This window comes from Acartia tonsa, chromosome 8 (assembly GCF_053477335.1).
Source record: "Acartia tonsa isolate MP-2025a chromosome 8, ASM5347733v1, whole genome shotgun sequence".
In the NCBI taxonomy this organism is placed as follows: domain Eukaryota; kingdom Metazoa; phylum Arthropoda; class Copepoda; order Calanoida; family Acartiidae; genus Acartia; species Acartia tonsa.
In genome coordinates, this window is record NC_137267.1 from 36,043,091 (window position 1) to 36,067,151 (window position 24,061).

Sequence of the window (24,061 nt, forward strand, 5' to 3'; positions counted from 1 at the left end):
ACCTTGTTAAAAGTTCTTAATACACTTGTTTCTCCAATATTGAAAGTGCTGTCACTTTAGAATTGCTTATGTTCGTTTGTCTGTCTGGTTTGTTAATCTTCACTTTAATGAATTTTAATTGTTACGGCTATGATCAATCTAGTGATCTCTATTACAAGCAAAACAGGGCCTGTATTTTAATTGAGAGTGAAGGAAGGCTGATTTTTCTGAGGGGGGGGGGGGTGAGCTACAGAATTGAGTGAGGGGACTTAGACAGATGTAAGAAAAAGCAAATTTCATGCTTATGCCCCCCCCCCCCCCAATTTCTTTATCAAATTTTTGTGCTACTATTGTTGGAATCATAATTTTAATATGTTTTTCATCTAGCTTTTATGTTTGAGGAAGGCTCATTGGACTATCATACTTGTACTCAAAGTTATATAACATTATATCTTAATTTTAATAGCTTATAAACTTTTAAAAATTGTATTGGTTGGTTAAATTTAGCAATGACCAATATTTTCCACAAAATAATTTTTGGGTTAATATATGTTTAATATTATTGAGGGTGTAAATTAATGATTTCATTAGAAATATGTAAACACTTTTCTCGTATTAATTCGAATCCGGTAGATAGGAACCGGTTCTCATCCATACGAAAAAACTATGTCTAGCATCGTATTATATCCAGCTTTCTAAGAATATAAAAATGTACAATCACAAGATTAAAACCAGTTTTTTTAGCCCGTGCCTTCGGCACCTCGGGGCTAAAAAACTGGTTTTAATCTTATAATTGTACATTCTATATCCGCGGAAAGCTGTTTATAATACGATGCGAGAAATAACTATTAGTCGTCAGAAACTATTTTGAATTATATGTCGACATCTTGCTTTAAGGTTTGACAAAACTAATCCCTGTACCCTATCCCAATATTTTAACATATGACAAAATTATTCATAATTAGAAGTTTTATAAATAATGTAATGTTATACCTTATGTAAAAGTTACTTAAAGAAAGCCACTTAAAATCACCAGAATGGCGAAAACAATCAATCATTGCTTTTCAGGAAAACTACTGAACCGATTAAAATAGGTCCTGGAATAGTTTTAGGCTAGTTTATTATTTAAATTATTTAGATTGAATCTTGGGAAAATTTTAAGCTATTTTTTTGCATCGTTTCTCATTCGAATAAAAAAATCCCCTAGATGTTAGGGGCACAGCTGTTTAATTATAGCTTACTAGTTAATTCACCCCTAGCGTCTAGGGGAGGTCATAGGAGGTCAGAAAATAAACCACCTCACCACTTAAATCAATCATATTGCTTCCCTTGAAAGAACCACCCATTCGGACCAGCAATTTCCAAGATCTTTAGCTTCAGACAAAAATACCTTACTACTTTATAATATAGGTTTTGTTATAAGATGTAGGGACATATTAAAGAGTAGACTCGCTACTTAGAAATTTCACTACAAAGAACCACTTTTTAGAGTCCCTATTAATTAGATACATTTTTTTGTGTGACAAATTTCAGGGGCGCATGAAGTGGACACAAGAATTGATTTTCCAGTATGGCTTAAAAACCGATTAATATCCGTTGGATTATATCCGGTTCTAAGCCATACTAAAATAATCATGTGTAGCATCGTATTACAGACAATTTTATACGAACATTAAAATAAAAACTATTACAAATATGGTTCATGTTTACAATTCTACAAGTTTTCCATTTCATATGAGGGTTTAAAATTAATTGAATTGATTTAATCGTTATTTTCCTTTTGTGAGAATTAAAACCAGGTTGACAACATTCATAAAAGCGAATCTCTGAAATTGTAGGACAAACGAACATTAACATTTGTAGAGTGTCAAGACTGAATAAGCAGAATATAAATGTAAAAGCCAAAACAAAATTGTAAGTAAATTTGTTGCAAAATTACTTTATTAACCCCTGCAGCACTTGGTTGACAAAGAAAGGCCTAATTTGGCACGCTGTTGTGCAAACTTTACTTTGCAGTAGTTGCATTGGTTTAATAGCGTAACTACATTACACTATCTATAATACAAAGTAGCTTGATGCCTGCCCGTCCGTATGTCTGTAAAGATGCAGCTTAAGATCTCGCTAACCACTGAACTAATCTAACTCTGCATTCAGTGAAAGTACCTATTGGCCGCACAAAGGTTCTAAGCTATTTTCCTGAGGGGTGGGAGACCCATTCCATTTACTAAACAACAATAATAAAGTGTTGGTTCACTACCAACACCTTTTTAAAACTGAAACATTTCTGTCGTATGTCAGTTTTAATTTCTTCAAAAATCCCTAAATACATGTTTTTTATCTCAAGGAGTCAAGGTTGCTTTTGTGATTAAATGATTTCGCTACTTTGTACCACATTTTTCTTGTCATTTGTTTTATCTTATTCGATTGTACTTTTGCTTTTTTTCCCTTTTCAAGCTATTCATTATAATTCTTTTTTTTTTAAAGCGAAGCTTTTCTAAAATTAGGGTAGGTCCGTCCGTCCGTAACGGATAGCTTTTTTTGTTAATTTAGGCATGTTAGAATTGTCCAATCGATTTCAAATTTTTTCAAATCCATTTTAAACATGTTGATTTTTTTTACTTTTTTATTAACAAATTTTTATGTGATCTAATCATCCGATTGATCTGATTTTTGGTATATTGATTCCTGGGACAACAAAGTATAATGTAATAAGCGAAGCAACTCTATCATCAAGTCCTAAAAATGTAAGTATGTCCATAAACATTATCCTGAATCAAGTAGTTTTTCAACAAATTTACTTACAATTTTGCTTTGACTCTTATACATTTATATTATGATTATTTAGTTCTGACACTATACAAGTGTTAATGTCCGTTTGTCCTACCGTTTCAGTGCTTCGCTTTTATGGATGTTGTCATCCTTGTTTTATTTAGTCCATAAGTAGCGCAGCTATATCCTATTATATAATTTCCTATAATGAAGTAACAGGATCTCAGTTTTTCTGTTTGCCTGTCTATTTGTAGCGAAGGATCTCGCTAAACGCTGAACCGATACGGTTCTCCTTTACAGTGCAGTGTAGCTTCTCATAGGCGCTGGGCAGATTTATAACAAAGATAAATCTCCAAAGAACCATGTTCTACGAACTAGCACCGTCTAGCGGCCATATAGATATTTTTGGTAAAAGCTGATCTTGACGGACTTGTCCTAGTTATATAGTTGCTGTGCTACAAATAATTAAGCATCATTGAATAATAGCTATCTTTGTTTTAATGAATTGATGTACTTTTCAGATACTGCCATATTGGAGGCAGCAAAAAATCCAGTGCTTTGGATCCAGATTTAATCCATATAAATAAAAGTACCAGGATGTCTATCTAAATGTCATGATGTAGCTAAATCTTTTTTTGCTAACCGTTGCTTGTACCGAAATAGTTCTATTGTACACTGTACAATGTACAGTGAAGCTTCTGAAAAGTACATGGAAGATTTAAAGATTAAAGATTTAAATTTTTATTCTTTTTAAAACTGATAATGAAAGTAGATAGTCGACTTACCATATCAGTTCAGACATCATGTTACTTTTATGTAAGGATATCACTTATGAACATAATTGTCACTGTTTATCTAATGAGATATATATTTTTCATTTTATCGAGATCGTTATTGCTGCGCTACTCATGGAAAAACTTTTCCAGTAATGCTTCGAACTGATTAAACCGGTTCTCAACCATACTGAAAAATCATGTATGTTTAAAACCAGTTTAGTTAGCCACAAAGGTTTTAATCTTTAATTTTAATATCCGCGAAAAGCTGTCTATTAATGGATGAGAGAATTAATCCAAATTGTTTATCTAATAATAGATGACATTGAAATGTATGTAAATAATGTTTCAGTAATAAATCATCTTAATATGCAAAATTTTTGTACTTAACATATTGTTCAGTTTTTGAAAAAACAAAACAAGGATGACGATATCTACATATCTAAGTGTAACATAGCATATTAGAAAATCTAACAAAATAATGTTAATATTATTCTCGAGATAAAACGCTTACAAAATTATACCCTATTGTCAAAGAAATGTTTAAGCACTGTTGAAAATCCTTTTTATTTAGGCCAAGTGTTGATGTAGACCTTATTTCATTGTTTAAAGCGAAGCTTTTTCTTATAAAAAGGGTCTGTCCGTTTGCCTACAACGGATATTTTTTTGTTTGTTAATTTAGACATGTTAGAATTGTCCTATAGATTTCAAAATTTGCATGGCGATTCCTGTACAAAGTAATATATTATCAATAAAGTGCAGCATTCCAAAAATTACAATTACAATTTTGTTTTTACTTTTATACATTTATAATCTAATTATTCAATTCTGACACTCTACAAGTGTTGATGATCGTTTGTCCTACAGTTTTAGAGCGTCGTTTTTATGGATGTTGTCATCCTTGATTGATTAAGTTTTTGAAGTTTTAATCTCATATTGAAATGGATTACACTAAAACATACAAAGAGATTATATAGGATAAAAATGTCTTGACTAAAAAAGTTATATAATCCAATAACGCAATACAGTTATCGGTTGTCTGTTTTATTGCTTCGAGTGCCCAGGCACGAAAGAATTATCTGATTTATATAAAACATTTTATACTTAATACTTTTGAAAAAAAGGTATATATATTTTTTACCTTTTCTAACAATTATTTTTATACTTTTGTATTACCTCTAAGACCTCTAAGCCATAATTCCAAAAATGTTTGTCCTTCTGTCAGTCTGTCCGTGTCAGAAATTTACAAATTCATTAATGATGATTATTAGTCTAAATACTGTAGCAAAGTTACACTATAATAAAGTTTCCACTGTTCTTTTAAGCGCAACTGCTAAACAACTCATTTAAAGGTTTGCTTTTATGGATGTTTTATCCTTGTTTATTAACCCTCAAAGCAAGGACAGATGTTTTATGAAACAAATAATTTATCTACTTATTATCTATCTAGTTTGCCATCTCTACTGTAATTAAATTGAAAACAAAAGGAAACCCAAGGGTGACAATTTACTTTCGGTTTGATTAGTTATTCAATATCATAGGTTTATCAATGGGATGAGATACGAGAAAATGGATTTATTATTACTTGGATCTTACAACATATCATCATGTACTCTACTAAAGTAAAACTTATAGCTGCCTAAAAAAAACGACAACCTCAATCCCCTCCCCTACTACTTTTGAACGAACTGACCTAAAGGGTGTTTTTAAAAAAAACCAATCGCTTCACTCTTTTCAACATAAACCCTACAGTTTTAGTCAAAAACTAACAAAAATGACACAAATCATGTCCAAGCAATGACACTGAGAAAGCACTATTGAATTTTAATTTCAACTCACCTCTCCTAAACACTACAGCTCGAGTCCTAGCCCTTGTGTAGAATTTTTCCTTACATGGAGATAAAATATCAACAAATCGTCTTAAGTACTTGAAATCTTGTAGATAGACCCCATAATGTTTAGAATTTTTGATGGAGCATGTAATTGTAAAGACCTTTCTTTAGACATCTTAACCAGGTTTCTAACTTAATCCTAGCCAATTTGGCATTAAAAAACCAGACCCATCAAACATTTAGACATGAAGGTCTATCCAGTTCTTGATGTGTGACAGAACTTTCTTTTTTATGTCAAAATGGCTAAGATTGTGTTATAAACCTGAGTATTGTGTCTATAGAAAGATATTGATTTGACATGCCCCATCAAAAATTCTAAACATTATGGGGTCTATCTACAAGATTTTAAGTACTTAAGACGGTTTGTTCTTTTTTTTTTAAAGACAGAGCAGTCATGTCTCAATGTTTGATGAGTCTGTCTTTTGGATGCCAAAAAGGCTAGGATTGGGTCAGAAATCTGATTAGGGCGTCTATAAAAAGGTCTTTATAAGCCCCATCAAAAACTCTAAACAACATGGGGTCTATCTACAAGATTTCAAGTACTTTAGACAGTTTATTCTTTTTAAAAAAAGAAAAAACTGTCTTAATTTGTAATGAAATATGCACTATAAACGTAGAGAAAAATTTTCCACAAGGGCTAGGACTCGAGCTGTAGTGCTCAGGAGAGGTGAGTAGAAATCAAAATTCAATAGTGTTATCTCATTGTCATTGCTTGGACATGATTTTGGTCCTTTTTTGTTAGTTTTTGACCAAAACTGTAGGGTTTATATTGAAAAGAGTGAAGCGATTGTTTTTTTTAACACCCTTTATAAATGATGTCCATGAAAAATCTTAAGAGAGAGAGAAATATTAATTTGTATGACATTTTTTGGTCAAAAACAGTTCTTTTTATACCTACAGATTTTTATTTGAATTTATTTTTTAACCATAACAGCATAATAACTTTTACAAGAGAGAGTAATATAAATACAGAGAAGTACTTTGAATGAGAAGGAGAAAGATGTATCTGTAGATAAAAAGTGAGAATGAGAGAAAGATTTATAGATAATGAAATAATGAGGGAGAAGGAGAGAGAGAGAGGAAAGGGTTTGATTTAATTTTGAGATTTCTGAAGTCAAAAGTCATAAACTTCCTTTGATTGTGCACGATTATCAAAACCATCAGGCCATTCATTCCATAAACAACATAGACAAATATTAAAGAGTGGTAATTATTTATAATTATATTTAATCATAGAGTAATTTCAAATAGTAGAAATGATTTTTATTTTATTTTTGAGAAACTTAAAAGAATATTTTTAGTATGAGAATAAAAAAATCAAGCCCTGTGGCCTGTACTCAATAAACAAAAGGCAATATTTAATAGCAGTAATTATTTTTGAGTCATAGAGTAGTCTAAAAGAGTATTTTTATTGGCTTGCCATTCATTCAATAAACAAACACGGAGTAATATTAAAGAGTAGTTTAATATGAAAATAAAAAACATCAGACTATTCATTAAAAAAACAGAGTAATTCTTTAAAATACAAAAAAATCAATAATTATCATTAAGGTATATAGATATATTATTATATTACTGGGATCTTACACCTAATAAAGTGAAACTTGTAGCTGGCTAAAATAATGATCCCTTCTACTCCTACTAAATGAACTGACCAATAAATGACAGGGAAAACAGTGACGACAATTTTCCCCTGCAATAATATCCACGTATATTCTACATACATTTTAAGAGAACATATCTTTATTAGGGTTGGGCCGGATACTTTTTTGGCCGGATACCGGATACCGGATATCCGGCTGATTTCAAATGCCGGATATCCGGTAACCGGCCGGATATCCGGCCAACGCAGGATATCCGGCAAATATCCGGTTATCCGGCCAAATTACCGGATATCCGGCCGGATAACCGGCCAAATTACCAGATATTAAAGTAGAAAAAGAAAAAATTCTTCAGAAATCTTGTATAAATTTACATAAAGTTAAACTTATTCAGAAAAAATGTTCTTCTAGCTTCAATAATAAGAAAATTATAGCCATTAAAGATTTTAAAAAGCAGAGATTTTTGGTGTAAAGTATAAAAAATTATAGAGCCGGATATCCGGCCGGATAGTTTAATATCCGGTATCCGGCCGGATATTGAAAATGGCCGGATATCCGGCCACACCGGATATCCGGCCCAACCCTAATCTTTATAGTCAAAATTATTGTTAGCTTATTATTAAGTTGTGTTATTTTGAGAAAATTGTTCTTGTAAATATTTCCAAACTACGCAGATTATTTTTTTTCTGTCAAACATATTAATTGACAAGTTTTGTTGTGTTATAATACTAAATTAATCAAAACATTTATGGGGGTTCAAAAATCAACATTTTTTAGACAGGAATCTTAAGGGATTAGACAAAGGACAATGAATAAATGTACAATATTACATCTTCAATTATGACAAACAAAATAGGTTTTATTCCAACGAATGAGAAAAAATGTTTATAATACTTTGGGGCTCAGTATTTTGTCCCCCTACCTTCCGGATTTAACTGCACTTTTAGCTTGTTATTACTGCGCTACTTATTGAAAAAATTGTCTTTGTTTCATAATTCTTTATATCAAAACAAAAAACGCATAAATAGCAAGTGTTTATGTGTGTGTGTGTGTGTGTTTGTTTGTGTGTGTATGTGAGTGTGTGTATGTGTGTGTGTCTGGAGGTCACTTAAAACTTAGGCGCCATCCCACTTTGCTAGGTGCGCAGCTTCTCTACAATTTCCATATCCCCAACAGTCAAAAATAATCATTATACAGACTAATTGTAATGTTTTCAAAACAGAATGTTTTTTACTTTTGAAAAAAAAAAATTTTCTTCAGATTTTTCTAAATAAGAAATAATTGAAAAAAAGAAATTCTATCCTTATCACTTTAGAGGACAGCTGCTGACCCCCAGTCTTATGGATGAAGCTAAATACATGTTAAAGATAAAAATTACCCTGAAAAGTATACAAAAATGTTTTTGATGTGTTAAAAAAATCCATTTTAAAATCTTGATTTTGAGGATGATGGCCTTTAAGATGCTCTTACTGGTGGTGAAGATGAGCTAAATGTTATCAAAGTACATGACCATTAAAACAACTTGTCTATTAACCTATGTACCATTTTTTGTAGTCATAGCAGCCTCCAGTGGAGCCTCTTGACATGAAATATAACCATTATCTAAAAACTACATTATTTACTTTATGAATTTTAGTAATTAAAATTGCAATTTTTTTCTTTTTTAATATTGCTTGGCTGGAGGCTGCTATGACTACAAAAATTGGACCATAGCTTAATATATAAGTTTTCTTCAAGGGCATGCACTTTGATTTTCTTATTTAGAAAAATCATTAAAATCTACCTTAAACTGTTTTTCATTATAATTAATGCATGAATCCCTTAAAAAATTGTTATTTTATCAGAATTAATTTTTAAAAGTGGAGAAAAGGGCAAAACAAACGTTTTCTCATTGATTTTCTTTTGATTTGCTTAATGAAGTGGATCGGTAAAAAATACAAAAATATAGATTTTGATTGAAATATAAGCATTTTACTTTAAAAAGAATCTTTTTCTTTTATCATATGTGTTGCTTCAACAAATAGAAACAATGTACTGTAAAGCTGTACACTTATGGTCTACCGTAGACAAAATATCCAGGAAAATGTAGATTGCATAATGAAGTGGTTCGGGGTTTATGTAGAATATACGTGGGTATATTGACAATTTTCGTCAATTAAGTTTGCTCACATGAACATCACTTATTGGTCAGTTAGTGCATCCAGTAGGAGGGGAGGTGATAAACGGGAAAATTAGTAGACCGAGAATGTACTCGATATTGAAAAGTACAAATTTAAAAAAAACGTCTACAAACATAGAAAATGTTAAAGCAAAGATTTAATGGATTTATTATTAACAGGTGCTCATTTAAAGTGAAACTGGCTGGCTAAAATAATGATAGATCCCCTCCCTCTTTACCCAATCTAGTCTCCTCCTATTAGATGAACGAGCTGACTAATAAGTGATGTTCTTTTTAACAACCTAAATTGACGAACAAATTTACCCTGTCAAAATATCTACGTAGAGTCTACATCCAATAAACATCTAAAACTAAATTACTTAAATTTTATCATCCTTGTTTAAAAAGCTGATATTACATGCACTTTATTTATTGAACGGACAAAATATGTCAGGACATTTCCTATACTGGTTACTTGCAATTTTTATAAATTTTGTCCTATAGGTCAATGAAGGATTAATTTATCTTACGTACAGCTAATAAAAAGTCTTTTAAATATTGAACCCGGGAAGAAAGGCACATTGGACTGTAAATTATACCGGTAACTAAAGTTTAAAAAAACCTTCTCTCATTCTTTGTCATATAAATTTTCGACACTTTTATTTAATCTGATTGATGTTACAAATTGGCAGTGGCCAAACATAAACACTAATGATTTTAATCTACCGAAGAGGTTATTTTGTATATCATATTTGTGGTAAAAATAGGATGGAAATTCCAAGGTATTAGAAGGGTATACCTATTTAAAACTAGGTAAACCTAATCATTCAAACTAAAGTCTGTTTAGAAAAAGCTACATTATCCTAATAACAAAAACACATTTTATTTAAAAGAAATCAAGACAAAAACGACACAAAACAAGTTTTGAATTGATCAATGAAAAAAAAATTGATAAATCAATGAATACGTGATTTTATACTTGTTTTATTCATCTTCTTAGCATCCTTTATTTTGTGGTGCAGCTACTCCATAATTAGGATGTGTTAGAACGACCGTTCTTTTACTATTATATTTTGTGATTTAAACCAGCGGCTTTGCCCCTGGAGGCCTATAGTTTTTAATAGAATTTTTTTTTTTTTTTTTTTTTGGGGGGGGGGTCGTGCAGTCATTTGTCTTCCTGGGGCGATTTATATTGAAAGGATGGTGGTACCCTCTCCCAAATTAGTTATAAACCTACCCAAGACCTATGAGAAGCTAAAATGTATAGGAGAACCATACCAGTTCAATGGTTATCTTCAGTTTCCACACACACCTAGACATCCTGTTACTAAGGAGTAGCGGATACGCCCCTGGAGGCCTCTTGATTTTATTTACAGAAATATCTTAAGGGTCACATATAGGGTTAAATACATACATGGCATAATCACTTTTGAATCTTTTTTATTGCGAGGGGATAGTGGGAGAGGGGAATACATACACACCTATTGTGTACGCGCCTGCACTAAACCAGCCGCTTTGCAACAAATTAGCCAGCAAATTGGACTGGTAGTCTTATCTATGATAAGGTTTTCTAACAGCATAGCTTCTAAAAAGCTCCTGTTGTCTACGGAAAACACACATTTTCTTTTTATAAATCAAAAAATAATGCTTTCCTAGCCTACTACAGTTTTATATTTAAGAAAGTTATCAAAAACTATACCTTAAAATATAAGACTGTTTTGACTTTTTTAGTTTCAACTTCGCTTTAGATATAAAAACTTGTGACAAGTTTCTTTTTACAAAAAATATCATAAAAAATACAATAAGGCCTAAAACGCAGGGACATCCAAGCTTTTCATTTAGGTTTTCAAAGGTTCAAGGGTACTACATAAATAATTTTGAAAAACTTTTAACTCAGTGCTTTTTTGATTATTTGATCCTTGTTATGAGACAACTTATTTAAAAGTGCACATCTATTATTCAGATAATAAAGAGACTTTTAAACATAGAATAATTTCAAAAGCTGAATAAATATGTTAGCTAGTTGTCAAGTTAATAAATTTACATAGATCCTGGGATGGTTAATGTTTTAGGCTATTTATTTTAAGATCCAATTCTTTGTATGTTTTTAGGCTATTTTTTGTCCATCCTTTCCACTTCAAATAAACCCCTAGACTATGCAACTAGTGCAAGATTAAGAGTTATTAACATGGTAAAATCTACCTGACTTAAAACTCTAGAGGGGGAAGTGGTTAATGAATGTATGTCCCCATCCAAAGAACCTTGTGCCAACTCTCAATTGGGTCTTTGAAGATCAACCAATAGTGTCGGGAATATTAACACAGCCAAGTAACAGGAAATAATTTTCTAGCAGACGAAAAAGGTCCTTGAAAAATGGGAGCAGGTTTTTATTTGTCTATACATCCACCATACTATAGATCTGTTCTTAAAATCTACATTTGTCTATGACTTTTACTAACAATTTAATTAAACTATTTATACCCAGGATAAAAGTACGTTTTCCGCAAGATTAAAACAAGGATAATATTGTTCATCCTATTATTTAAAGTAGTAAGTTTTTTTTTGTCTGTAGCCTAAGATTTCGATAACTACTTAACCGATCGAGTTCTTCATTTCATGATAGTTCTTATAGGTCCCTGGATGGTTTTAGGCTATTTAACTTTTATTTCTAGGTTTGGTTTTGCCTATTTTCCTTACTTCTTCGAATACTTAGCCTCTAGATGCTAAGCGCACAGCTGCTAGTAAATAATGAAAAGTAAAATTGTTACGCTCACAAGCATATGAATCTATGAATAATATACAATAACAATGGATATAAAATAAACGTGAATTTTATGAAGAAAAAATCAGGTTGCTAAAATAGAACTCATTTATTGGTCAGTTTATTTATCTAGTAGGAAGGGAGGAATTTGGGTAGAGGGGGTGGATGGTGGCTTTCGTTAGAACATGAAAATCTGGTGTAAGATCTAAGTAATAATACATCCATTACAATAAAAGTAAAGTATTTAAAAGCGACGAAAACTCTGTTTCATATGCGACTTTAAGCGAGACGCTTATCTTTCTTAACAGCGAGGATAATCTCATTTTTATTAACAAACCCGTCGCTTAAACAAATCTAAAGAGAAACTAGGAAAGAAAACATCAAAGTAAAAGCATAGAAGGTTCACGAGCTTTATGTAACTCTAGATGGGGACTAGATGGGGACCCTATGCCAACTTGCAATTGGGTCTTTGAATGTTAGCCAATAGCGTCGGAAATTTAAACACAGTCAAGTAGCTACAAAAGAGTAAAAAGCAATTTGCTCCCTTTAACTTTCTCGCCAATAAAATTCATTCAAAATATATGTTGTTTTAATTGAAAACATACATGGCTTTTAATATCAAACATGCCTATTTATAGACTTCCATAGCGTTAAAAATCCGGGAATTACAAAGAGCAGCTGGTCCACACACCAACACACGCACACACACAGGAAACCGGGAAATATGATTCCCTCCAATGGGAGACCAGTATTATGATCACATGACACCCAACAGCCAATCAGAGGCCGGAAATTCAAATTTTAAATTTCCATTATGAACATCTGCTCAAATAGTAGAATGTGTTTCCATATGATCTTTATTATTCATTTATTTTCAAAGTTACAAACTGAATCTTGTATTTTTATGCTCTCTGCTCGAAAAAAACAAATTTAGCATAAAAAAGCAATACAAAAATGTTATAGAGTGAACTAAACAGTGTAGAACACTTAAGATTATAATAAAAACAAAAAAAACATAGTTAAAAAGTGTTAAAATGGTGGCAATAAACTCAAATTCTCCTATCCACCGCAGTGTTAGCTTAGCAAAGCTTCATTCCCTCAGTCCCACCCAGAAAACTGCTAAAAAACTGATCAGAAAATACAGTCTTGGTAGTTCCAGGTATGATTTTATTTATTTTTTAGGTAGTAGGTTTTTTGTTTGTCCACTAGATAAAGCGAAGTAAGAACAAGCAAACCACTGAAAAATACTTTAGAAATGTTAATTATAATAAAATCTATAGAGAATCTCTACTGCAGGCGTAAACATATAATATATTGTTATAAAATGATAATTGCATGTAAAGAAAGTGCGTTGACACAGACATCAATGTCTTTTTCCTGAATATACAAATGTCCACATTTTATACTGCATAGCTGCACTACTTATAAATCCTATTTTATTAAGATTTTGCTAATCGAAGGTCATCCTTCCTTCTTTAAATTAAAATGCCCCCCCCCCCCACATACCGAAGATTAAATAATAGTTATTTCTCGCATCGTATTATAAACGCGGATATAGAATGTATAATTATAAGATTAAAACCAGTTTTTTAAGCCTCGAGGTGCCGAAGGCACGGGCTAAAAAAAACTGGTTATAATCTTATGATTGTACATTATTTTATTCGTAGAAAGCTGGATATAATACGATGCTAGACATAGTTTTTTCGTATGGATGAGAACCGGTTTCTATCCACCGGATTTGAATGAACACGAGAAAATAATTTTTCTAAATTAACAATATTTATTTCTTTTCAGATACATAAGTCAGAGACGCGAATTGACAACCCTGCGGGGCTCTGTCCCCAACATCCGGGCTGCCTCAGACTATGACGTAGTGATGGCAGCCGTTAAATACATAGAACAGCTGCAACAGCAACTAGCAACCGCTGCTAGCAGCAGCCAAATTAACCTACACAAGCTAGCTGCTTCCAATAACAGTTTATATCAGTCACAGCCGCAATTTATGGCGGCCTGCAGCAGCTTTGATTTGTCATCAACTTCAAATGGACATTTCAGCAGCTGTTCCCGACAGCTAAGCTATAGCACAGCAGCTATAAATGAATCATATACCGAAAAAGCCGCGTCATCTTTTAACCTCAGCAGCTATGAAGAAAAAACTGCATCAGCCGTGGATTTAAGCTGCGACAGCATCCAATCAACCCCAAAACAATCACCAATGGCGGCTAAACTGCCGCCTTTCAGAACGCCTCAGCCGCCAACATCCTTCATGCACATACCCAAGATAAAAGCGGCTAGCAGTCACGATCTAACCAAGCTAAACTTCCGGTCACCCCAAAAGCAGCGGATGTATTTGGCGCGCAAACTATCACATCTGGCTAGTGTACCCAAAAAGAACTTTGTGAAGCACGTGATAAAAAGAGATATGAAGGCTAAGAATAAGCTAGAGAAAAATAATAATTAAGACTTTGGACATCTTAAATTTAGAATGTGAAAAACATAGTTAAAAATGGGTAATAAAAAGATTTTCAATACTTTAGCTTGAAAATAAAATACCAATTTCTTCTTTCCCTTTAAGTCAATGTAGAGTAATACAAAGATAAGATAATGGAAGATAAATAAATCTCACTAATCCCTTATTTTTAATTCATTTGCAGAACATCCGCGAAAACTGCAAATATGTAAATTATTATCACGCTACATGGAATTAATACCTCCCCCCCCCCCCTAATAAAAACAAGCATTTTGAAATGTTTGTACTAGGATTACTATTAATCTTCCAATCATCTATCCCTGTATTACTGAACCAAAGTCATAATAAGATCTGTTTAAAAGCTACGTATGTAAAATAATTGTGTATAATTCTGTGATATATATTTTTGTACCTGAACTTATGTACCTACCTAATACATTAGAAAAATTAATAGTTTTTACTTAATCTTTAAAAGTGAAGATTTTCTACAATTAGGCTCGGTCCGTCCGTAACGGTTAGCTCTTTTTTGTTAATTTAGAATGGTCCTATACATTTTAAGCTTTGTATGATGATTTCTATAACATATTTTACGACCAAGCAAGCATAGCAACTCTTTAATTGTTACCAGAAAGTCCTAGGACAACAAAGTACAATAGAATAAGCAAGACAACTCAATAATCAAATCCTTCAAACTTTAGACTTAAGCTTTTCTAATATGTATTCATGCATGACATTAAAATTTCATAAAAAATCTGCCGCTGTTCCCGCCGTTTGCTGCTGCTGACAGCTGCGAAATATAGCTGCAACCACCAAATTTATGTTTTGAGATTTCTAATATAAAAATTACATAAAGTTAAACATTTTCTTTAAAAATTATTCTAAAAGAAGGTGTATCAACTTTTTTTTTATGGCTAGCCGGTTCTTTTAGTAAGTAGTAGATGTAAAATTTTTCATAGAATTCAGATATGCAATCGTTTTTTTTGTAGACCTCTTATTTTTTAAGTAATTTAAGTTTTTTAAAAAAATAATTAAGTCGGTTTTAAGGTACTAAAACGCAACAAAATAAAAGAAGAAAATGGCCAGTAAGAACAAAAATAGTAAGATCTTTAATTTGACACCTTACTTTTAAAATTCTGTTGAGTAATTATTGAAAAAATCTATTTTTTTAACCTCGGTTTAATAAAAACTTTAAACCTAAATATTTTCTCAAACAGACATAAAAAACATGGGTTCATATATACCTTTAGAATCAGAAAAATATTACGAATCCATTGTAAGCAAAATTGAAAAAAAGTAAAAAAATAAAAAAATATAAAAATGGCCAATTGTATTTTTTGTTCTGGCAACACTATCGTCTTCCCTTTTTTACCCCCTCTTTACCCCCTCTATACCCCCTTCCCATTTTTATACCCAATTCAAAAGTTAAGACGTTGCCTGTACAATATAATAGGATATTTTCATATAATTCCTTTTATTGTAGTTTATATACTATATTGTAAACTTTTTTTTTCAATTTTGCTTACAATGGATTCGTAATATTTTTCTGATTCTAAAGGTATATATGAACCTATATTTTTTTACTTGTGAAATGATAAAATTGAGTTCAAAGTTTTTATTCTCGTGGGTTTAAAAAAATCGATTTTTTCAATAATTACCTGACAGAATTGAAAAAGTAAGGTGTCAAATTAAAGATCTTACTATTTTTGTTCATAATGGCCATTTTCTTTCTTTTTTTTGTTGCATTTTAGTACCTTAAAATCGACTTAATTTTTTTTTTTTTAAACTTAAATTACTTAAAAATTAAGAGGTCTACAAAAAAACCGATTGCATATCTGAATTCTATGAAAAATTTTACATCTACTACTTACTAAAAGGACCGGCTAGCTATAAAAAAAAAGTTGATACAACTTCTTTACATAAAGTTAAACATTTTCTTCAAAAATTGTTCTATTAGCTTCAAAAATAAAAAATTACAGTCATTTAAAATTTTAAAAAGCAGATATCCGGCACAACCCTAATTATTAGTAAAGATTCATATGACCATAAGGAATAATCGTAGCATCTTTATGTGTATTACTAAAAAGGTAAGAACATCAGTAATAAGTATCTTTAATAGCAGATTTTCTGTGCTTCGATTTTATTAGCCATTCTTAAATTCCGACGAGTTATAGAAATGGATTTATTATCTTACATCAGATTACCATGAACTCTAATAAAGTGAAACGTGTAGCGGCTAAAATAACGCTAACCCCTCTTCCCCATCCATTCCTTTTCTTCAGGATGAACGAACTAACCAATATAAGACAAGGGAAATAGCAACCTAAATTGACGAAAATTTTCCCCGTCTTATAATATTCACGTATATTCTGCGTCCATTGGCATGGGCCAACAAACCGAAGAAAGGTACAAATATGACTAATAAAGAAGGTCCGCTCCTGAAAAAAAGGGTATAAAATTCAACAAGGGTATGCTAATAGCTAAGATGGGCAGACAACAATTAAACATTAATCTCCCTATTTGTCGAGTATTAGCATTTAAACTCTAATGGCCTTTAATGTAGACCGACAAAACGAACCGCCTTCCTTTAAAAACTAAATGAAACACAGAAAAGTATATAAAGATATATAAAAAATGGATATATTATTACTTGGATCTTACACCAGATTTCATGTTCTCGAATAAAGAGTGGAACACGCAGCCTTTTCACTCCCTTTCCCCAATCAACTTCCCTACTACTTGATGACCAATAAGTGAGTTCCATGTTAGCAAGCTATATTGACGACAGTTCCCCTGTCATAATATCCACGTATATACTGCATCCAATGTATAACTATAAATACAACATTAAACCTAAATTTGGCTTACGTAATTAAATTATATCCATTTGTTTTTCAACATACTTTTACATGTCCTATAAAATCCTTCTCCAAAGAAATATTTAATTCATAATTCCTTCTTAAAATACATTTTTCTGTGTGTGTTTATTTCCAAAGACTTTTGTTTTAAGTTTATTCTAGAAGAATAAATATTTCAGACAAAATTTGAAGTTTGGAAAAGAAGACCTTATACTGAATTCCCCCTCAATATTTTTATTACTATTTAAGCCAATTTCTCTTGGGAGATTTATGGTACCCTCAAAAATATTTATAAACCTTCCCAGTACCAATGAGAAGATAAACTGTAAATGAGAACCATATCGGTTCAGCGGTTGGTGAAGACAGACACACACACAGACCCTGTTACTTTTATATAAAGGTTGTACTTTTCCAAAAGCAATGGAAGGCACTGAATTCAATCCTTTCGAAAGGCATTTGAAAATCTAGATTTTTCATTTTCTTTTATTTCCGACTGAATAAAAGTCTGCCCTAACTTTGATAAGAATCGATCTCGGCACCCTCTTGACAACTATTTCTATTCAAGGATACAGGGAAATGGCAATGTCCCCTACCTCCCTGATATTAACACAAGTCTCCAGCTGTTAAAAGGTATAAATTAGAGATGGATTTTTCCATATAATGTTTTAAACAAAATTTAATAGCTGATATAACTCCCTTCCACTCCCTTTATCCCATCCCCACCCCTCCTACTGAATGAACGAACTGAACAATAAGTTTCATGGCGACTAGCTAAATTGACAACAAATTTTCCAATGTAATAATACCAATTAAAGTATAATCATTATACATCCATGTACACTAAAAAAATGATACTATGCAGAATGTAATTTACACTAAAAAATAATGCTATGCGGAATTGAGTGTACACTATAAAAATAATGATATGCGGAATTGAGTGTACACTATAAAAATAATGCTATGCGGAATTGAGTGTACACTATAAAAATAATGATATGCGGAATTGAGTGTACACTATAAAAATAATTATATGCGGAATTGAGTGTACACTATAAAAATAATGCTATGCAGAATGTAATTTACACTATAAAAATAATGCTAAGCGGAATTGAGTGTAAACTATAAAAATAATGCTATGCGGAATTAAGCGTACACTATAAAAATAATGTTATGCGGAATTGAGTGTACACTATAAAAATAATGATATGTGGAATTGAGTGTACACTATAAAAATAATGCTATGCGGAATTGAGTGTACACTATAAAAATAATGATATGCGGAACTGAGTGTACACTATAAAAATAATGCTATACGGAATTGAGTGTATACTGTAAAAATAATGCTATGCGGAATTGAGTGTACACTATAAAAATAATGCTATGCGGAAATGAGTGTACACTATTAAAATAATGCTATGCGGAATTGAGTGTAAACTATAAAAATAATGCTATGCGGAATTGAGTATACACTATAAAAATAATGCTATGCGGAATTGAGTGTACACTATAAAAATTATGCTATGCGGAATTGAGTGTACACTAGGGTGGGTCGATTTTGGACATTTTTTTTCTGAGGCCAAAGCGGGGATCTGCACTCAATTTATATAGATATAATACACCTCTGGATGATTTAAAATTTATCCTAAGTCTTAAAACCGCTGACGACCAGACATTCAATTGTATAGCTATTTGTAAATGGGAGTCAAAAATTTATTGAATCAGAACTATGGCTTCATGGTGCTCCCTGGAAATGCCTTGAGGAGCTGAGTCAGGAACTTTTGTCCGTTTCAAAAAATCTCGTTCCTAGCCTGAGAAAATCTAAAAAAACTCTACAAATTGGACAATTCTTAATAAACCTTAAAAAAATTTGGTTTTTTAGTGATTTCTAAGGCTAGGAACGAGATATTTTGAAACGGACAAAAGTTCCTGGTTCAGCTCCTCAAGGCCTTTCCAGGGAGCACCATGAAGCCATATTTCTGATTCAAAAAATTTTTTGAATGTCGTCTTTGCATACTAATAAGTAATGAATTATATTTTTAAGTGGTCGTGTTCTAAAACTCAATTTTTTAAAATTCTTTTTCGGTCAGAAATGTTTTTAAGGTTAATTTTATCTGTTGCATATCCCCGCTTTGTCTAATTCCGATATGAACCCACCCTAGTGTACACTATAAAAATAATGCTTTGCGGAATTTAAAGTGTACACTATAAAAATAATGCTATGCGGAATTGAGTGTACACTATAAAAATAATGCTATGCGGAATAAAGTGTACACTATAAAAATAATGCTATGCGGAATTGAGTGTACACTATAAAAATAATGCTATGCGGATTTAAGTGTACACTATAAAAATAATGCTATGCGGAATTGAGTGTACACTATAAAAATAATGCTATGCGGAATTGAGTGTACACTATTAAAATAATGCTATGCGGAATTGAGTGTAAACTATAAAAATAATGCTATGCGGAATTGAGTATACATTATAAAAATAATGCTATGCGGAATTGAGCGTACACTATAAAAATAATGCTATGCGGAATTGAGTGTACACTATAAAAATAATGCTATGCAGAATATAATTTACACTATAAAAATAATGCTAAGCGGAATTGAGTGTACACTATAAAAATAATGCTATGCGGAATTGAGTGTACACTATGAAAATAATGCTATGCGGAATTGAGTGTACACTATAAAAATGTGTCCCTTGACAAATGTCTATCAGATGAATAAGGAAAAAGGATTACAGACAGTATGAACAAGAACAATTAGGGTCCAATGTTTTAATAAAACATTTATTTCATTATTAAAACTATTAAAAGTTCTTTTTTCAGTCCAATTTATTCCCAAAATGATTAATAACATTTTTTTAACTATATTGGGACGATTTTTCTTGGGATGGCACAGGCACCCAGCCCCCAAATATTTGTAAACCAAATGTAACATATAAAAGCTTCACTGTAAAGCTGAACCATATCGGTTCAGCGGTTGGCGAGATACTTTGCTAAATACAGTAAAGACATAGACATCCTACTACTTTTCTAAAAGAATATCAACAGAAATATTATCATTTTTGTGAAGCATCAACTTTAGTGAGAGTTAAAGCTCCACTACATTAAAGAACAATCCTAAATAAGAAACATACCGACAGTTGATTAGTTGCAGAGTAGCTGCGCCACTAAAAAGACAGCGACAGCATTAAATTACTTAATGTTCATCAATTTAACAGATAAATTGTGGAGGGGAGGGGGGGAGTCGTGAGAATTTTACCAAATTTGGGACGGGAAGGGGGCGATTAGGGGCGCCAGGACACCCAAATGTCTCAAGAGAGGTTGCAGGGAGGAAGTGGGAGGGGGGGGGGGGGGTTGTAGAGATAGAGTTAAAATAAAAAAAAGGGGATGGGATATAACAAGGCAGACATATGCATAGTGTCTCTATGTTGACGGTGTTCATACGATTGCGCCTCAGACAAATTTCATACTTGAACATTGACGAGTTTTCTCATCCCTGGGCATACATTAAGCTTCCTTGGAAAGAACAACAAGATTGGACAAGCCATTACCAAGATACTCCAGATAAAAAGAAACTTTTTTTTGTATTATTGGATAAATAAATGAGAAAAAAAGGAATACGACAATCAATCAAGTGTAAAATTCTGTCTTTAATAGCCGAAATAACCAGGTACAAGTAAAAAATTAAATTTAAAAACTTTTGCTGTTACAAATTTAATGCTTTTATAACTGCAATGTGAAAACACCTTTGTCTGCCAATCCATTACAAAATTGATCTATTTTCTATTAAAATAATACATTTATTTAATATAGCTCAGAATAATCATTAAATAATATCAGAAGATTTTTTTTTCGTAATAAAATTGTAAAAATGATCCGCAAAATAATACCTATTGTAAACAGTTGCTAATTTTTCAAAATTGGCTTAAACCAGAGATTATTTGAAAAAATGTCAGACATCCAGACGGAAAAAAAGACAGACACCCTAAAATATAAAAGGATTCTCTAATTTGTAATAATACTAGCGGATGCGCCCATATCATTTAGGAGCTCTGTATTCAAACGTTTAAGGGAAGCAGAAAAGTAGGCTAAAACCATCCCAAGACTTATGTATAAAAAATAAATAGCCTAAAACCCTCGCAGGACCTATGTAAAGCTTCCTTAAAATAGAGAACAAAATCGGTTAAATAGTTGATGAAATTTTAATACAGAAAAAAACCATAGGTACTACTTTATATCATAGAATTTTTCTTAAAATCTTACAAAATTAGAGTTTAGATGGACAGAAAGACAGAGATAGATGGACAGACGAACGGTTTGACTTACATATAGACAGACAGACGTAAATGTAAAAAAATAGATTAAAAATTATTATATTAGATCAGTTTACAAGATATACATTGTACAGACATCTACGGTCAAACGGTCGGACAATCAACAAAGAAAAAAAGTTTGTAATATTAGACATTAATTGACCTCAAATATGAGAGTTTAATGACAGATGGTCGTCAGGGATCTTAAGGGACAAGACAATGGCCGATAAATTGATGTACTCTCCCATTAATGATGCACGAAATTACCCTTTGTGTAAATTACAACAAGTGGTTGAAACGTTTGAACACTCAACTTAATAAAACAACCAATCAAAATTTAATAAAAGTCCCCAAAGTTGTTAAGCCAACAAATAAGGAAAAGTTATTATAAAACTTTGGGGATCTGTATAAATAACAGCCCAATGTCCCCTCCCTCCCTGGATAGTCGCGCTAATTAAAATACTTGAGAGTCTCACCAACAAAATAATTGATTAGATTATTGATAACATCAAGAAATGCTTTGTAAAAATAAACGCGCCCGACAGACAGACGGACATACGATAAATTGTACCGATAACTTCTTTAAGCAAGGAAGATTGTGATTTGCAGCAGCATATCTTTTATTTAAATTAAGATAAATTTATGCCTTATTTTCTAAGGAATATATTCTTTTAAATTGTGAGCCAATTAAAAAATGTATAAAATTGGAAATATTGATTTTCAAGACATTTATACTTTTTTTTCAAAACTATATCTCATTGTTACAAGAATCCTCAATGTTTTTAATTCCTAAGATTGTGTAAGAAAAGTCATGCTCTGTAAAAAAAAATATCGTAAATTAAGGCTAAGATATATATATTTGTTCATAACAACGAATAACTGAATTGAGAGTTGGTACTCTTCACCCATAATGATACAATACGCCATATAAATCAGATAACAATATCTTTTTGTCTCCGGTTATATTGTTCTCACGTTCATAAGGAGTTAAATTTCTAAGAATTTAAATAGAATATATGATGCAGTGCTCTTTAACTCACCATGTCTGTCTGTATGTTCATATGGAGCTTTTGGTCCTGCTAACCGCCGCCAGACCAATGGGCTATGCTTTCGATTAGTTTCATGGGGGATAGGACAAATCTCCCCCCCCCCCCTTTTTTTAAAAAGATAATTTTCGGACATGACTGTTTAATAGTGCCCTTTCAACATAGTTGAAAAAGGAACATTTACTTCCATCGATACCTATATAGCTACGCATAATATGATATTATTTCTCCTTGTTTATTTTAATAAAAGACAGACAGTTTAAGTCAGACATAGTTTTTAAGATCTTAAGATTTAAAGAAAATATGGGCTCATTAATTGTAATTATTACGATAATGAATTTGAAAAACATCAATTCTTGTTGCGAAGCTACTCTATAATACCAATTTGTACCCTTTTATACGGTTAATTTGTCACACTTATCCAAACCATAGTTATAAAGAACTGTTGTCTATTTTTCATCAAAACTTACCTACAAAAGTGAAAAAAATTAAATAAATCTACAGAATTTTTTATTTTTGTCTTATGCAGTGGTCGTAAGACATTATAAGACAATTCCCAATTATGATACACTAAATTACCTCTTCTGTAGATTACAATTATTGGTTAAACGTTTGGACACTCAACTTTTTGAACCACCAATCAAAATTCAATGAAAGTCTCCAAAGTTGTTAAGCCAACGAATAATAAAACGTTATTATTAAACTTTGGGGACTAGTATAATAAACAACGCAATGTCTCCTCCCTAACTGGTTTCATGTATGTTTACAAGTATGTTAGTTTACTAAGTTAACAAGTCTACAAAAGAATAAACTTCCTGACCAAACCCCCCCAGCCCCACCCCCATAAAACTGACCCGCATAAACCCCCATACCTCTTTGGGATGACATACTAAAGTCTGTGGGTGGTGGTGCCCCCATACTCCGACAACCCTGGGGGCGGCATCATACAGATCTTAAAAAAGGGGTGTTCCCAAGATATCCATAAGAAACAAAATTGCAAAAATTATTATATTAAAATATTAATTCTTAGAGAAAATAGGTTGGATACAGGTAAAAACACCGTCAAAATAAAGATATTAAATTGTGATTTATAGGTATGCCTGCTTAAAAACAGTCACAACCAATTACAAACGAGCTAGAACTAAAAGACAAAAGCCGACAAATCAAAGTGTTGTACGTAGACAGAATGAGCATAAAAAATACTTTTTGTTTCTTAACTTTCCAACAGAATAAGTGAATCAACTGATGTTTTAAAAACAGTTTTAGCTGTAATGAATGCATACCTAAAAATGATTGGAATCTGACCCAAACCATTACAAAGTAAATATTGAGTGCTCAAGCAACAATGACAATGGTTTAAAATAGCCATCTCTTTTCTGCTGCTGAAAATACAATGGCCAATAAATTGATGTACATTCCCAATGATTATAC

General features: G+C 31.9%; 3 protein-coding genes across 4 annotated transcripts in view; 1 reads left to right on the forward strand and 2 right to left on the reverse strand.

Annotated features, from left to right (window-relative positions):
• The window catches only part of LOC145326828 (long-chain-fatty-acid--CoA ligase 4-like), a 173,506-nt gene that overhangs the window by 90,600 nt on the left and 58,845 nt on the right, over positions 1 to 24,061 (reverse strand). The window lies entirely within an intron of this gene.
• LOC145326826 (SMAD family member 6-like) overlaps positions 1 to 24,061 on the reverse strand; it is a 98,738-nt gene that overhangs the window by 5,978 nt on the left and 68,699 nt on the right. The gene's annotated exons all lie outside the window — the stretch shown is intronic.
• Positions 12,769 to 14,854, forward strand: LOC145326825 (uncharacterized). The gene is made up of 2 exons (XM_080170254.1): positions 12,769 to 13,092; positions 13,728 to 14,854. Exons 1-2 carry the CDS (start codon positions 12,968 to 12,970, stop codon positions 14,392 to 14,394), a joined length of 792 nt encoding a protein of 263 aa, XP_080026380.1. The 5' UTR covers positions 12,769 to 12,967; the 3' UTR covers positions 14,395 to 14,854.